Source organism: Nicotiana tabacum, chromosome 16, assembly GCF_000715075.1.
Source record: "Nicotiana tabacum cultivar K326 chromosome 16, ASM71507v2, whole genome shotgun sequence".
NCBI classification, from domain to species: domain Eukaryota; kingdom Viridiplantae; phylum Streptophyta; class Magnoliopsida; order Solanales; family Solanaceae; genus Nicotiana; species Nicotiana tabacum.
The window spans coordinates 41,332,945-41,350,786 of record NC_134095.1 but is presented as its reverse complement, the minus strand read 5'-3'; the positions used below and the strand labels follow the sequence as shown (position 1 = coordinate 41,350,786).

Here is a 17,842-nt window from a genome sequence, read left to right as displayed (position 1 = left end):
AATTCCAACGTCCCAATAAGTTACCCGAATACCCCACTTGGATACCCCACCATCTCAGCTCACTTCGTCGGAACACCTTCTGAGGTTCGCCCCAAGGTGGTTTCTGGAGTGGCCTCTAACATATTTACCGCACCACCAAACTCGACTCCGGTACATCCAACTATGCCCAGGACAAGTTTTGATCCATCATCCTTCACTTTCCAAGTACCATCTTTTCCACCAGACCCTACCCAGTTCACCACCAATTCTTACCCTTAACAACCCCGGTACGAGTTTACCGCGGGACAAGAGAAGGCTGCAAAGAACCCCGAGCAAGAGGAAATCACTTGGAAAATGAGGAGCATGGAATAGAGCCTCAAGAATATACAAGGCTTAAGCGGCCAAAAGAGCGTATTCTACGCTGATCTATGTATGTTCCCGCATGTGCATTTGACCTCGGCTTCAAGACCCCCAAGTTCAAAAAGTATGACGGGCACGAGGATCCCATAGCCCACCCCATGAGATATTGCAATCAATTAAGAGGGGAAGGCGAAAAAGAAGAACTCTTAATGGCTTATTTCGGAGAGAGTCTAGTTGGCATTGCATCTGAGTGGTACATGGATCAAGACATATCTCCCTGGCACATATGGGACGATTTGGCTCGAGATTTTGTCAAGCAGTTTCAGTACAACATAAACATAGCTCCCGACAGGAATTCCCTATCAAATCTCAAAAAGAAGTTGTCAGAAAGTTTTCCAGAATATGCTGTTAAACGGCACGAACAAGCGGCCAGGGTCAAGACCCCGATGGATGGACTTAAATGGTCAATGTTTTTCTACAATCCCAAGAAGCTGACTACTTCAGAATATGATGTCTACAATAGAAACGCCGTTTTCTGAGGCTATAAGAGCTATGTCCCAAGCAATCCAAAGTGGGTCAGGTGGTGTAGCAAACAGAAAGAAGAAAGAAGAGGTGGCGATGGCAGCCTCATGTCTGAGAAGCCCCCGTCCACCCAGAGGTTACTTCCCTCCAGGCATCCCACAACATTATTATCCTCATCAGGATGTGGCCTATGCTATGTCTCCTCAGCTGTACTCAGTAATTAATGCCTAGCCATACGCTCGGCCACAACAACAATTTAACCAAAATAACCCTCCTCACCAAGTCCCATATAACCCTCGTCCCCCTCAAAATAATTTTCCATATAATGCCCGAGCTCGGGAACCACCCAGAAGAATAAATTTCACGCTTATTGGTGAATCATACTCTAGTTTTTTCCCAAAACTGGTCCAAATGGGTTTGTTGCAACCCGTACCCCTGAACAGATAAAACCTAGAGTCACATTCTTACCGACCCGGCACCCGATGTGCTTATAATTCTGGGGTAGAAGGGCATGACACTGAAGACTATTGGACTCTCAAAAGGGCAATTGAAACTTAATTGAGCAAAAGAGGGTACTGCTGAAAGATGAAGAGATCCCTAATGTGACCACTAACCCGTTGCCGGCTCACAATAATGGGCCAGTTATCGGGATGATTTGTGATTATAAAGAGTTTGATCCAGCTCTAAAAGCCATCATTGCCATTGCCTATGTTGAAAAGAAGACAAGGGTGATTGCAAAACAAGGCAAGGGGAGAAAAAGAGCAACTCTGCCCCTCAAAGTGCAGAAAAGATGGTGGAAACCAAAACAGGGGCATCACCCCCTAAAGACGCCATTCTTTATGTTCCCCGGGCTTCCAGAAAAGAACAATTGGTGTTGAGTCCCCCTAGCAGGTTCAAGTTGAACATGGGACCTAAGATGTACGTACCAAGAGGGACTTATGTGGCATGGGACCGGTAATTTCACCAAGGCTGAATGAGTTCATGGTTATCAACCGCGCACCACAGAAGCCCGTGAAGGATACCACTACCGTCCCCTGGAATTACAACAGAGCGGTAGTAACGTACAAAGGAAAAGAAATTTCAGGGGAAGTAAATGAAACCAACGCACCTGGGAGGTACCTCAATCTGGAGGAAGTGAACAATGCTAAGCAGAAGCGCTTCCCGCTCAAAACGCTAGTTAGTGCCGAAGAAGCAGAGGAATTCTTCCGAAGAATGAAAACTGCGGATTACGAGGTAATTGACCAACTCCGGAAGTCTCCCACTTAGGTCTCGCTATTGTCTTTACTAATAAGCTCGAATGAGCATCAGAAAGTGCTGATAAAGACCCTCAGTGAACCCTATGTTCCGATTGAAACCATTGTGGAGCAACAGGAAAGGATGGCAGAAAGATTCTTCACAGTCAACCAGATTTCATTTAGCAAGAATGACTTGCCCCGGAAGGGGCCGCCCATAACAAATCTCTTCATCTGACAGTTAAGTATGAAGGGTACTATGTAAAAAGCGTCATGGTGGATGACGGATCAGGGGTCGACATAGGCCCTCTCTCAACTTTGCAAAGAATTGAAATTAGGACTGAGAGGATCAGGCCTAATAATGTTTGTGTGCGTGCTTTCGATGGCATCAAGAGGGACACAATAGGGGAAATTGATTTGATCTTGACTATCGATCATGTCGATTTCAAAGTGACGTTTCAAGTCTTGGACATGGATACCTCATATAATTTTCGTTTAGGAAGGCCTTGGATTCATGCTGCGGGGGCCGTACCTTCTACCCTCCACCAAATGGTGAAGTTTGAATACGAAGATCAGGAAATTGTGGTTCATGGAGAAGACACGTAGTCAATTTACCAGGACCTGCCAGTCCCATGTCTCAAAGCTAGGGAAGGTAGCGAGCATATAGTCTATCAAGCTTTTGAGGTTTTGGTCGCAGATCAATGTGAGGAGGGAAGTCCGTGTCCTCAGCCCTTTCTGTCAAATGCGTCCATCATGGTCGCTACTAAAATGATCAAGTATGGTTATAAGCTTGGGAAGGGACTCGGGGCATCATTGTAAGGTATCACAGAACCTATCACTTTAGCTGCCAGTGAGAAGTTCTTCGGTGTGGGTTCTCACGCCACAAAAACTGATGTGACATGGGCAAATGAATGAAAGAGCAATGGTTGGGTTCTACCTCAGCCAATCCTGCATCTCTACAAAAAACATTCGTCAAGCCCAAGTACGTAGAAGAAGAAGAAGAAGATGAGGCCTTCACGACTGAGGAAATTGAGGACATATGTGGAGCCATGAGGCAATTGTTATATGAAGCCCATATGGTCCATCCTGGTGAAGGCTCGAGCACTGCTGAGATGCAATTTATGGGGCCCGATTCCAAGTTGCAAAATTGGAAGGCTACTCCGTTCCCAGTCAGGCGGGAATCCCGGTAGTCCAGTCTTGCCACCTTTTCTGCATTCCGAGTTATTCCAGGGTGTAACTCGAATGTTTCTTTTAGTTTATTGTCATTTAAATTCCAATGTAAATCCTGCTATCTTCAAATTCAATGAAATGAAATCAATATTTCATTGTCTATGAATCTCTTTCTTTATTCTTTCTGATTTTTGTTACTTTTCTTATTTCTTCCTTTCAATTCTAATAATGCGGACTTAAATAACATGACAAGCTTGCCGACTTCACGCCCGAATCATAGCATGCTGTCTAATTGTGAAATAATGAATCAAGAACCGGAATATGATGAAGATGAGGCTTTTAGGGAAATAAACCGAGAACTGGAACAATTTGAGAATAAACCTAAGCAAACTTAAATGAAACCGAGCTAGTTAATTTGGGTAGTTCAGAAGAGGTCCAAGAAACAATGATAAGAATTCACATAGATGAAAGAACCAGAGATGGATTGATGCAACTTTTGATCGAATTCAAAGATGTGTTTTCTTGGTCCTATGATGATATGTCAGGACTAAGTGTTGATTTAGTGGTACACAAATTGCCAACTTACCCCGACTATCCTCCTGACCAGCAAAAACAAAGGAAGTTCAAAACTAGTATCAGTGACAAGATCAAAGAAGAGGTTACAAAATAGTTGAAGGCGGGGGTGATGTGAGTGATCCGATACACCACATGGTTGGCTAATGTGGTTCCCGTTCCAAAGAAAGATGGAAAAACTCGAGTGTGTGTTGACTATCGAGATCTGAATAAAGTAAGTCCCAAATACAACTTCCCTTTGCCGTTATCCACATCCTTGTTGACAATTGTGCCAAACACAAGATACAATCTTTTGTGGATTGTTATGCTGGGTACCATCAGGTCTTGATGAAGAAGATGCGGAAAAGACATCCTTCACCACACCCTGGGGCAACTATTGCTACAGGGTCATTCCTTTTGGTTTGAAGAATGCTGGGGCAACTTATATGAGGGCTATGACTGTCATCTTTCATGACATGATGCGCCAAGAAATCGAGGTGTATGTGGACGATGTGATCATCAAATCCAAAATGCAGGACAACCATGTTCAGGACCTGAGAAAGTTCTTTGAGCGTCTGTGTAAGTATGAATTGAAGCTAAATCCAACTAAGTGTGAATTTGGAGTTCCGTCTAGCAAACTCTTGGGATTTATAGTCAGTCGAAGGGGCATCGAGCTAGATCCAAAAAAGATAAAGTCTATTTGAGATTTGCCTCCTCCAAGAACTAAAAAAGAAGTTATGAGCCTGCTGGGAAGGTTTAATTACATCAACCGGTTCATCACTCAGTTGACTTCCACATGTGAGCCCATATTTAAGAATGTTAAAAAAAGATGCGGCGATTAAATGGACAGATGAGTGTCAAGAAGCCTTCGACAAAATCAAAGAATATCTGTCGAATCCGCCAGTCTTGGTCCCACCCGAACCTGGGAGGCCTTTGTTTTTGTATTTCACAGTCTTGGAGAATTCCTTCGGATGTGTCCTCGGGCAACATGATGTGACCGGGAGGAAAGAGAAGGCAATATACTATCTGAGCAAAAAGTTCACTAGCTACGAAGCCACTTTGTTAGAAAGGACTTGCAGTGCCCTAACTTGGGTCGCTCAAAAGCTTTGGCATTACCTATTGGCCTACACCACTTATCTCATCACCAAGCTCGACACTTTGAAGTACATATTCCAAAAGTCGATGCCCACGGGGAGGTTAGCAAAATGGCAAATCCTGCTCACTGAGTTTGACATAGTCTATGTCACCCACACAGCAATGAAAGCCCAAGCTTTAGCAGATCACCTGGATGAAAACCCTGTTGATGATGAATATCATCCTTTGAGTACTTACTTCCCGGATGAGGAAGTAAATTCAGTTGAGGTAACATCAGAAGACACCAATGCTTGGAAAAATGTTTTTCGATGGAGCTGTGAACGCAAAAGGTGTCGGGATTGGGGCAACTTTGATCTCACCCACTGGTCAACACTATCCAGCCACAGCCCGACTTCGATTTTTCTGCACAAACAACACTGCCGAGTATGAAGCCTTCATTATGGGTATGAATATGGCAATCGACTAGGATGTGGAAGAATTGATAATCATGGGAGATTCAGATCTGATTATCCGACAAGCTCGGGGAGAATGGGAAACTCGGGATGTCAAGCTTATTCCATACAGGCAACATGTGGAAGATCTTAGCAAGCGGTTCAAGTCAGTCGAGTTCAGGTACATTCCTCGTTTTCACAATGAGTTAGCCAATGCACTCGCTACTTTGGCCTCAATATTGCCACATCCAGGCAATGTCCACATTGACCCGTTGGAAATCCAAATCCGAGAAAGGCATGGTTACTGCAATGCGGTTGAGGTGGAGCCAAATGTTCAGCCATGGTATCATGATATCAAGAGATTTCTGAAAACAAATGAATATCCCGAGAAAGCCAATGGAGACCAAAAGAGTAACCATTAGAAGGCTTGCCAGCGGTTTCTTCTTGAGCGGGGAAGTTTTGTACAAAAGGACTCCAGATCTCAACCTGTTAAGATATGTGGATGCCCAAGAGGCCGGAAAAATCATGCATGAAGTACACGCAAGAGTGTGTGGACCTCATATGGATGGATATGTCCTGGCAAAGAAAATCCTTCATACAGGCTATTACTGGATGACTATGGAAAAAGATTGCTTCAGGTTTGTCCAAAAATGTCACTAGTGTCAGGTACATGGTGACCTGATTCATGCACCACCCACAGAACTGCATCATATGTCAGCATCGTGGCCGTTCGTTGCTTGGGGTATGGATGTCATTGGGTCAATCGAGCCAAAAGCTTCAAATGGTCATAGATTCATATTGGTTGCCATTGATTACTTCACAAAATGGGTTGAAGTAGTCACTCTTAAAGCTGTCACTAAGAAAGTAGTGGTAGACTTCGTGCACTCCAACATCATCTGCCATTTTAGTATCCCTACGACTATCATTATGGACAATGCTGCAAACTTGAATAGCCACTTGATGAGAGAGATATGTGAGAAATTTAAGATCACGCATCGGAATTCGACCCCTTATCGGCCCAAAGCTAATGGTGCTGTTGAAGCAGCAAATAAGAACATCAAGAAGATTCTTAGAAAGATGATTCAAAGTTCGAGATAATGGCATGAAAAGTTGCCGTTTGCACTATTAGGATATCGCACAACTGTGCGCACATCAGCCGGGGCAACACTCTATCTATTGGTTTATGGCACAGAAGCCGTAATACCTGCAGAAGTTGAAATTCCTACTCTCTGAATCATCGTTGAGGCTGAAATTGAGGATAGCGAGTGGGTCAAGACCCGTCTAGAAAAGTTAACATTGATTGATGAAAAGCGGATGGCCGCAGTTTTCCACGGGCAGTTGTATCAACAAACAATGGCCCGTGCCTACAACAAGAAAGTGCGGCCTAGGAACTTTGAAGTGGGGCAACTCGTTTTGAGACGTATTCTCCCTCATCACAAGGAAGCAAAAGGAAAGTTCGCCCCAAACTGGAAAGGTCCGTACATTATAAGAAAATTGTTGCAGAAAGGGGCATTGTACTTGGGAGACATTGAAGGAAATGATCCTAAAATAATTGTAAATGCAGACGCGGTCAAAATGTATTACGTTTAACCCTTTTGTAGTACCAATATTATCCGATTTAGGCTGATAAAGGCTTTCATTCTCGCTACCCCAAACACTCCAATCCTTTGCTAACCCTTTGCGCCGGTTACCCTTATTTGATTACCCTCTTTGGAACCTGAAAACATTTGTAATAAAAAACAACAAAGTTTCCCTGAACTACGTTCGACTTGATTCCTAAAGGATACGTAGGCGGCCTCTCTCTGGGGTTCATTCACACCAAATTAAAAATCCAAATTTCCCCAAAAGTGAAACTGGGGCAAACGTTGTAATGGTTAGGCGATGATCCCGCCTAAATGGTTCCAAAGCTGTAATTCAATCCAAATTCTTTTTACCCCAAATCCTGTTCAAAGTCCATCTGATCAATTGATGAGAATGTTCAAGGGTCACTTGGATCTGATGCAACAAGATGAGAGAAATAGAAGGAGAGAGTCTTATTAGTGAAAACCCGCATGGGCACTGTAGGGCGATGGTGAGCAGAAAAATTAAAATGAGAGAGTCTTGTTAATGAAAACTCGCAAAGAGCTCTATAAGGCGACGATGAGAAGATAAATGAGAGAGGTCAATTGGCGAAAACCCGCAAAGGGCGCCATTGATCGAAAAAGACGGAATACCTTACAATCATTGGCATTGATAGAGTCCTGGCGAGGTTTCTCGGTTCTAAAACATGAGTCATGATAGTTTTATGGGAGATTGGACAGTTACGCAGATCGGGTATCCAGTCCAAGAAGCCTGTCATGTATATTGATGTCTGAATACACTCCAGATAAGTCCTTCTTTCTCCCCCCGAAAGGGACCCTTCTCGTTAAAATTCATTATCCTGTCCTTTGTTTACTTTTCTTTGAATCCCTTTCGGTTTAATCCTCCTCCGAAACTAATACAAATAAAAGATGGCAATATTGGTTGTACATGTTTCCGCTTAACAAAATCCAAATTCAAGGAAAGGCGCCCAGCCCCTGCGGGTGCATCAAGTCGATCTTGACTGGCCATGATGGCCAATGATCCAGAGTCAAAATTATTGAACAGGAAAGAAATCCAAAGTCAAAATAAAAAAGGCCAAAGCCCAACACGGGTTAACCAACATGTGAAATTTTGGAAAAGTCAAGATCCCTGGTTTTAGAAGAGAGATCGTTCTCCAGAAAGCCAGCGAGCAATAGATTATTTCATCAAAAGAGTTCAGCCGAGATCAAGTGACACAAACAATCAAGGCCACAAAACCAACCACCATTTCAAACTGACAAATTGTTCTTTTATTTGAAAACAGGTGCAATCTAAGACAACTTTGCAAGAAGCAGGAGCAATAAAAGCAAGTTACGCAGAAACCAAAACATTTTTGCAACAAAGGTGGACACGAAAAAGGGAAGTCCTTCTAAAAACTCTTCATTCATAAAATAAAAAGTGAAGTAAAAGAGAGGAAGAAGAAAAGATTAAAAATCATGGTAGCCTAGGGTCCCCAATCTCTAGCTACGTTTTCTCAACATAGGGTCCCATTCCATAGTCACTCCCAACATAACCTGGTAGTCATTTCCATTACAGGGCTCCACTCCCTAATCAATTCCCGGCATAACCTGTGGACCTCCCCGGCATAACGCGAGGACCTTTTTTTCTTTTCCGACATAACCCGAGGACCTTTTTTCCGGCATAACCTGATGACCTACCCCGACATAACCCGAGGACCTTTTTCTTTTCCGGCATAACTCGTGGACCTCCCCGGCATAACCCGAGAACCTTTTGCTTTTCCGGTATAACCCGATGACTTTCTTGGCATAACCCATGTACCTCTCCGGCATAACCCAAGGACCTTTTCTTTTCCGGCATAACCTGATGACCTTTCTCGGCATAACCCGAGGACCTTTCCGGTATAACCCGGTCATTTTTTCCAACATAACCTGGTAATCTTCCCAACTTGGGGCCTCTGATCCCCATTTGATTGCATTTTAGATATAGGGTCTCCACTCCTTAATCGCCTTTTCCCAAGGATACACAATCCTGATCTTCTTGCTTTCAATAAAGAGATAGTTTAGATTTGGTTACAATAACTCACGAAATTTCCCTAGTGAAAACTGGGGAAGAAAAGTTTGTTCGTTTGTTTGCTTTGGGGCCTAAACAAGTTTTCATTGTGAGGCACAAGGTTTGAGATGACCAAAAGGAGAAGTCTCAATCCAAATAAAAGAAAAGAAGAAACAATAAAAAAAAGTTGAACTCTGAGTATAGAAGCAGAGAAAAGATGCGGACTACTCAAAATTTGATTAAAGTTGCAAACTTTGCATGTCCCGTTTTGATCCGAAAAGATGAAGAAGATTGAACCAGTGGTTGCAGCTAACGAGCATCAAGATTCAGATCAGAGTCTGCAGGAATAGCTGACCAAGACTCAAGATCAAGCTTTTGAAGGTATATAGATAGGAATCTTGTAACTCGTAGTTGATAGATTTAGCTAGTTTAGCTTTTCATCTTTCATCTTGGTGTAATAAGGAGCTCAGCAAGCAGAAACAACAGCAACAACAGTGAAATCACAGTTTACTGGTAGTCCTAGCTACCAAAACTTCCAGAACTACACTGACCTGATTCCTTTATAGACAAGGATATGTAGGCAACCTCCGAAGCAAGGTTCGGTCAGACTTTTTCAAAAGATGCTTCTCATGGAGTTTCAAATGGGCAAAAATCCCTCGTAGTTGCTCATTTTATCTTTGCCCGAAAATTATGAAAAGATGCCAAAAATACCATGCATCGCACTAGGCTTGTTTTTACATTTTTTAGGATTAATTAATTAATTATTTGCCTTCTTAAAAATGAAAATCATAAAAAATGGCCTGTTTTTATATTTTTTTAGATTATTGATTTTTCTCTTTTAATATAGAATTAAGTGACTTCTACAATTTTTGTAATTAAGAAATTGATTTAATTTTACAATTTAGATAATTTAGGATTTTAATTCTTTTTTTAGGGTTTCTTTTAATTAAAAAAAAAAGAGGAAAAGAAAAAGAAAAGAAAAGGAAATAAAAAGGGGTTAATTTAAAGATTGGATTTTTGTTTTGAAATTAGACTGATCTTAATACCCAAACCAGCCCAAAAATTACCCAAAACCCGTCCAATTTAACCTAGGTCCAAATAACCATACCCGGTCCAGCACTTCCATTAACCAAACGACCCCGTTTCATAGGCCACAAATCACAACCGTTGGATCCTTATGATCCAACGGCTTAGAACTGGCCAGTCAATTTATATTTAATTGTCCGAACAGATTCCCCCTAACCCCAAAGAATCATCCCTGTCTCTCATCTCTCCCAAATACTAAACCCTAGCTGCCCTCTCACCTCTCGCCGGCTCCGCCCTATTCCGCCGGCTGGAAATTTCCTCATGGCGGCGGACTACCACCAATCTCCCCCAAATTTACTCCCTGAAACTCCCATAACCTCCTCATTCCAAATCTCCAATCCTTTTCCTTCAAATCAGTGCTGAGTTGTTCGAATCTTGGATCGAATTCACGACCAAAACCTTAACTGTACCAAATGGCTCCAAATCAACACCACAGAACCCACGTAACCTCCTCATTCCAAATCCCCAATCCATTTCTTTCGAATCACTCCCAAACGCTTCAAATCTCAAATCTAAGTTTCAATACCAAAACCCTAATCTCCCCAAATCAACCCAAAACTCCACCAGGTTGTCCCCTCACTCTCTTCACCCCTAATACCCTACTGGTTTGCCCAAAAAGCCCCTCAAAATCGGGCAACTTCAGATCAATAGTCTGAAGACCTAAAAACCTCTACCAAGTCGATTCCGGAAGTTTTAATGGCTCAAATCCACATGAGTCAACTGCTTTTGATGAGAGCAGTTGATTCATGTGAGTTTGACCTATTCTTTCAAGTTTGCCCTAACCAGTTCAAGCTCCGACCAGTTTCTTCGATTCCAATTTGTTTCTCGCTCCGGTATAGGTAATTTTTGGATTGCTGTCTATCTTTTTCTTTTCTTCTCTTTTCTTGCCCATCTCTTTTTCTTTTTTTTTTTCATTGATTCATTCTTCATTGTGTTTGTTTTGTTTGTAATTGCATGTTTTAGATTTTTTGTTGTCTCCTTACGCATTTGGTCATTAGGAACTAATCAATAGTTTAGGGATCGTTTTTTTTAGTTTAGTTTGTTATCTACTCTATTTTTCCATGATGTCATTTTTCTCTTCTGTTTACAGTCAGTTTTATTTTGGTTGAATTAACAAGTTCTTAGGCTGTTTGTTGTTTTATTTGCTTGAGTTTACAAACTAATTGAGGGTAAATTCTAGGTCTCCTTTGCAAATTGTATTGTTACTTTGTTTGGATTACTGTTTAGGCATATTAATTTGTTTAAGGTTTTAGATCGTAGCCATTTGTTTCTCTTGGGCATTTTTGATTCGAACTGCTGATCCAATCTAGGTTTGTCCTTGTTTGCCTTGATTTGTATATCAATTTAAACTTTAGGGACTTAATTAAACCTTAAAGTTTAGGATAGAACTGAAATATGTGGTAATTCAAAGGGTAAAAATGGATTTCCACTTAGGCTAAAAAATTAGAAGCTTCCTAGAAAATGTACAGCTGTCCTAGCTATTATAAAAGATGCTAAAATTTAGGACAACTGTACCAAGGGCTGTAAAAGGATAGTACTATTTTTACCCTAGGATAAGGAATATGCCCAAAAGATACCCTCCCAATGCAGCCTATATATATATAGTCTCTCTCATTCTGATTTTAGACACACAATCATTGACAATCATTAGCACTCATTAGCATTATTCTCTGCAAAAAAAAATTCTGTTTCCACATTTTAGAAAACCTTAGAAAGATTTCCAAAAACTTTCCTCTTTTGGCTTACAAGCTGAAAATGGTTTGAAATAGAGAGTTTTCTTGGGTTATTTAGCTGGTTATTTATTGTTTCAAGTTGCTGGTCTTGGGTCTGAAATTTTGGGGTTTTGGTTGTTGTTGTTTCTGTCCTGTTGCTGCTCCATTTTCGTTTAAAGTTTCAGCCAGCTTTTGTGCCTTTTAGTTGCTGGTTTGTGTTGCTGTTTGTGCAAGGTACTGAACTTCACCTTTCTTCATGTAATATTTTTTTGTTAAATGATATGAGATCAATTATATATAAATGGTGTTTGTGCAAGTGAATGTCTCTTTATGATAGTATTTAGCCTATAATGACATGAATGTAGTTAAGCTTTGAATATGTGAGTTTAAACTTTGAGCATGAACAACCTAGTCCATATTTGAATGCCTTATAAGTTTCAGTTCTGCAAAGTTAGCCTCATTTATGCCCATAGCCAGATCTTCTAGTCATTAAGACTGATTGTGAGGTTTTGAAGTCAGATTTCTTATCCTTATTTGAGTAGACAACTTCCCCTTTATCTAAATCCTTTTATTTTTTCTTTTATCTGTTTGGTTGTAAGCTGATGCCTGCGGATTTGGTTACTAATTGGCCAATCAACAAGTTCAAAAGCTTAGAAATGGGATTAGGCTGTTGTGGACAAATCATGTTCAACAGAGGCTCGGATCATTCATGAGATGGAAGTTGTAATAGTTTTAGCCTTAAATATAATTACGTTATGTATTAAGTCCTGATGTAAGGTATTAATTTTGTAAGAATGTAATTAACTAGGTTTTTTTTATTCATATACTGGGATTCAAAATAGCTACATTAGGAGTCTGATTATATTGTTGTTATATTTTAAACAGTAGTGATGCAATGAGCCAAGTTATGAGCCCACTCTGTAAAGACGACAAGGCTGTTATTCGTTTAACGTGGGCTGAATCTGAGGCCCATATAAAAGCCAAATGAATATGGGCTTAGGCTGTTAGGCCTGAGCCCTAAGCCCAAAATTTGGATCCAGTTGTAGAAGTCCTCATTATAGTTCATAGAGTAAATACGTGTTGTTATTGCAATTCATGTGGTTAATTTTCAAATTAGAATTGTGTTTGATTTTTGAATACTTATTTTACTTAGAAGCAAACTGATAAATAATTGTTATAAGTGTACAACTGGTTAAAAATGCAAAGGCAGATAGGCCCAGCTAGAAAACACATAGCAACTGGGCCTGCCTAGATTTAAGCCCAATGTGGGCCGTTTGGTTTAGATTCAGCATGATATCCTGAAGTCTTTTGACTTCTGGGCCAAATCGTGAGCCCAATTACAGCTTTCAAAGCTGAATTATTTAAGTAGTGAGCCAGTGTTGGCCCAAGGCAATTGTTCAAGAGTAATTCAAGAGCTTAGCCTTAAATAAAGGAAAGTTTTTTTTTAATTTGAACTTCAACTAGGACCTTTAGCTTTATTTAACTAAAATACAACTCCCTTAGTTAAAATAAATTGAGGCATGCTATGCCAAACCAATCTATGATCCGTGGCCCTCAAAAAAGTTTGACAGAGCTAACCCTTATAGAAAAAGATTCGAGGTGTTCCATAAATTAAATCATCCATGGCCCTCACAAAAGTTGTTGCTTAAATTGAACCTCCGTAGTTAATTTAGGTGCATTCTTTAAATAATTCATCATAGCTATGGGTACAGTTCCCGTGATATAGTTGTGATTTTTAATTATTAAAATCCGGGTGTACATTTCATGTGACCCAATTTCAATCTTCAACAATGTTAAATAAAGCGTGTTGCGAACCACGGGTGCATTTCATGTAGCATGGTTTATGACGCGTTTTAAATAGCATTGAATCCTCCTAAAAATAATTAAAAGCGGTTATAAAGCTAAAAATGCACAATAGGTTAAAACATGTAATTAATCAGATAATTTGGCCAATTATTAATAGTTAAGCGACCGTGCTCGAACCACGGAATCCGGAAATGCCTAACACCTTCTCCCGGGTTAACAGAATTCCTTACTTAGAATTTCTGGTTCGAAGACTTTTAAATAAAGTTGAAATTTCCTCGATTTGGGATTTAAAATAAACCGGTGACTTGGGATACCAAATAAACTATTCCAAGTGGCGACTCTAATTAAATAAATAATCTCATTTCGAATAATGTCACTTTAATTGGAAAAACTCCCTTATATACCCCTCGGGGTGTAAAAAGGAGGTGTGACACCCCAAATATCTGTTTACAAATTATTACAGGCCAATGAGTGAATTACATAAGTAAAATAGAAAATCAAGAAGCTATTCTATAGGGAGCCTTCAATTAGGCCCAGATTTCCCACAGCCTTCAATGGCCTCATATGCCTCAGTTCCATAGACAAAATTAGAGTCTAGGTGCATCAAAGTTCCCTAAGGATTTCAAGGATCCCGGGCAGTGCTTACACCTAGACTTAGCAACCAAGAGTTGAACAAGTGCAGTGTGGAAAGGCCAGCCTCAGTATGCCAGAGTTCAGAGGGTTCTCAAAGGATCCCAAGGCAGTACACATACTAGAGGGGGCAAAACTTATTGACTAAGAGTAGAGTGAGAAGTGAAGGACACAAGTTGAAAAGGTTTTAGTAAGACTATACTTAACAAAAGTCCCTTTTGACAGTAATTCAGTAAAGCAACAAAGTTTTTTTGAAAAGAGATTGAATTAGTTAACAAAGCTCAAACACCTTAGGATAGGATCATACACAGCTAGTTCACATAACCAAGTGAATTCAATTGTCACACAGGGGTCAAGGGGTTTGGGACACATAGAACATTTGGCTGCAAACACATAACCCAGCAAAGGTCTTAGGACTGGTTTAGACATGCTCAAAAACAGCTAACACTGGCATAGTCACAAACCAGACATGAAGAACACAACCATATAGAGGGGTGATAGGGATTTGGGGATTCATGGGATATAGGATGGTAAGTATACAATAAGTAAGAGACAATTGGTAAGGCATGCTCAGAAACACACATAAGGGGAATGTACTAATCTAAAGGAAGGGGAAGACATAATAACATGTTGATAATGTAACTCTTAACTACAAATTTCACAGTAGGAGAAACATGTTGTTGTTGGAACTTTAAATTGGAACTAGGACATACCAGTAAAGATAAGAGTAAGCAGAATGATTAGACAGTAGCAAATAACACAAGAGAGAGCAGAGATTTTTTAGTAAGAGAGATAGTTTTTGAAACCAAGTGTTCGTCTATGTTAATGAACGACTGGAGTATTTATAGTTTGAAAATAGGTAGTAAAATAAGGTAAGAATCATAGTAATCAAGACAAGTACTCCTTAAGTTAAGGGGATCAAATCAAACGGTAAGAACCGGTATCATATAAGGAAAGAAAAAGCAGTACAAGACTAATAAGGAAAGAATCAAGGTTCAATAAGCATAGGATAGCCAATTAAGACTAAGTTCAGCAAATTCCAATTAAGGAAAGGATTCAGTCATAATAAAATACCACAGCAAATAAGGTAGGGAATCAGTCAATTTAAACAGATGAGGTAGAATTTTAGGGTTTTAAAAGAAAATCTTTCAATCAAACCATCAATTAAGGAAATCAGAATCAAATCAAGACAGGGTTATGATTCTATATTTCAACATATAAATAGAGAAGGACCAACAGATGTAGCAGGCAAGGTCAGCAATATTGACAGAAAGAGGCAAGCGATGAACAAATCAAGATGAATACAATCACACAGAGCTGATACAAGTAGGCTAAGGACTCACTAAAAACCCATTCGAAGCATGGTAACCACCGAAACTTAACAACGCCGAGTAGTAATGCTAACACACAGAACCAAAGCAAAGAAGATCTAAAAAAATTAGGGCTTTTAACAGAGGTGAGTTGAAAAATCAGTAAGAACATAAAATCAGTGAAGATATGCAAGGAAAAAGGTTTAAACCTAAAGAAAAATCAGTTTAAACAAGTGTAGAAGAAACTCCGAGAAATCATAACTTTAAAAAAAGTAAAAACGGCTTAAAGTTGACGATCTTTCAAAAGAAGTTTGAGAATAGTGTAAAACATACAAAGAAACAGACTTAAATCGTTAAAAAGAGCACATATCTGAGAGATACAAATGAAAGGTTGGGTTTCAAGAAACCCAAATAGAAACGAAAGAACCTGCTATAAACTTCAAAGATCGTAACAATATAGCATGGTTTTGCGTAAAATCACACCGGAGAAGCCATGAACAACCAAAACAGAAACCCTAGATACAAATCGGCATGGTCCAGGGCCCTTGAAGTCCTCAGAGATGATGAGCAAGCGATGGAGGATCCATTGGAGGCTTGGGATTGAAAGGTGGTCGCCGGGGATGACCGGAGAGGGAGGCGGTGGTTGAAGAAAGCTAGGGTTAGGTTGAGAGAAGAGAGAATACCAGAGGATTCAAAGGCGGCGAGTTTGGAAAAGTGATTAGAGTTAGGGGGTCTTTTAGAATTAAAACGGAAAGAATGGGGCTTGGATCTAAAAGATCAACGGCCAGGATTTAATATGGCTTTCGGTCGGGTAGGAGTAATTGGGGCTTGGGTCAGGTATTTTAATCTGAAGTTGGGCTGGGGATTGGGTCCAATTTGGCAAAAGTTGAATGCCAAATCTGGTTAAAAATTAAATAGGCAATTTCCCTATTTAAATCTATAATAAATAATAAATAGTTATCTGAAAATAATTTTCTATACCAAAATGATTTAAAATATGTAATTATCATTTTAAAAATATAGGGAGACATTTCACGCATATAAAATATAATTATACATAAAAATGGGCTAACATTGCAATTATATGTAATTTAGCTTAAAAAAATACTAAATGTAATTATAAAAATGCATGAAAACTATATTAGCCATATTTTAGCATAAGTATAGAAATTAAACGAGTAAATCATCATAACAATATCATTAGAAATAATTATTGGGGATTTTATGACTAAAAGAGGGAGAACATAAATCAATTTAAACCCTTAAAATTATGGGAAAAATTATAAAAACCTTTTGTATGCTTATATATATATATATGCTATTTTGAAGGTATTTATGCATATTTAAAATATATAGGGAAAAATTGGGTATCAACAGCTGCCCCTCTTTACCCGGAAAGGATGAAAGAGTTTTCGAATAAAGAAATGATGGCCAATTTTGACCAGATGGGATGTTTTGAAAGACAGAGGCCGAGCTTCAGTTTTTCGAGTTGCCTACATATCCCTGGTTTTACATGAATCAGGCCATGTGTAGTTCTGGATTCACCCGCGGAGTATGCCGATGAAATGATTGCAAGAACGGTCATGAGATGCGGAAGTGGCTATGATGAGCGGTTAAGATTCGGGACAGTTGGAGGGAACTGGAGCGAGATCGCTGTTGCTAGGATAGCGGTTGCTTACTGGTTACCTGCAGATAAAAGATGCTACAAACGTTGCGAAAATTTAAACATGATGCAAATTCCCTTTGGACTATGAAGGTTATCTTCGTACGGTTAAAGATGACATCCTTGGACCATGACGTCCTGGGCCATGATTTGTTTAGTGAGGGATTTGCAGGCCATGAAATGGTGTTCTCGGGCCATGATAATGGTGCCTCCGAACCATGACGCTTTTAGATAATGATATGCAAGTTCGAGAGATCCTCAGGCCATGGCATGGTGTCTTCCGACTATGAGGATGGTGCCTTAGGACTATGACGCCTTTGGAAAGATTGGCGATATTTTAGCCCATGAGATGCAAAAATATGATGTAACAAGACAAGGCTTAGTCTTGTGAAATGGAGGGCAAAGCTTAGCTCGATTGAAAAGCAAGTAGATAGTAGTGGAAAATAGAGCAATATTTGTGCAGAGAAGGACAATGCTTAGTCACGTGCAAGTGGGGAGGCAAGGATTAGCCTCATGCAAATATGGAGGTAGAGCTTAACCTCATGCAAGATTCGGGACAGGGCTTAGTCCCATGCAAATGGAAGGCAATGTTTAGCCTTATGCAGATATGGAGTCAGTGATTAGACTCATGCAAGATTGGAGACAGGTCTTAGTCTCATGCAAAGAGAACAGAGTGCTTAGCCTT

General features: G+C 40.1%; 1 protein-coding gene across 1 annotated transcript; it reads left to right on the top strand.

The window, feature by feature from the left end:
* The first annotated feature begins 2,366 nt into the window (after window positions 1-2,366).
* LOC142170213 (uncharacterized) lies at window positions 2,367-2,699 on the top strand. Its single transcript, XM_075232061.1, has one exon. The coding sequence runs from the start codon at window positions 2,367-2,369 to the stop codon at window positions 2,697-2,699; it is 333 nt and encodes a 110-aa protein (XP_075088162.1).
* Window positions 2,700-17,842: the final 15,143 nt, after the last annotated feature.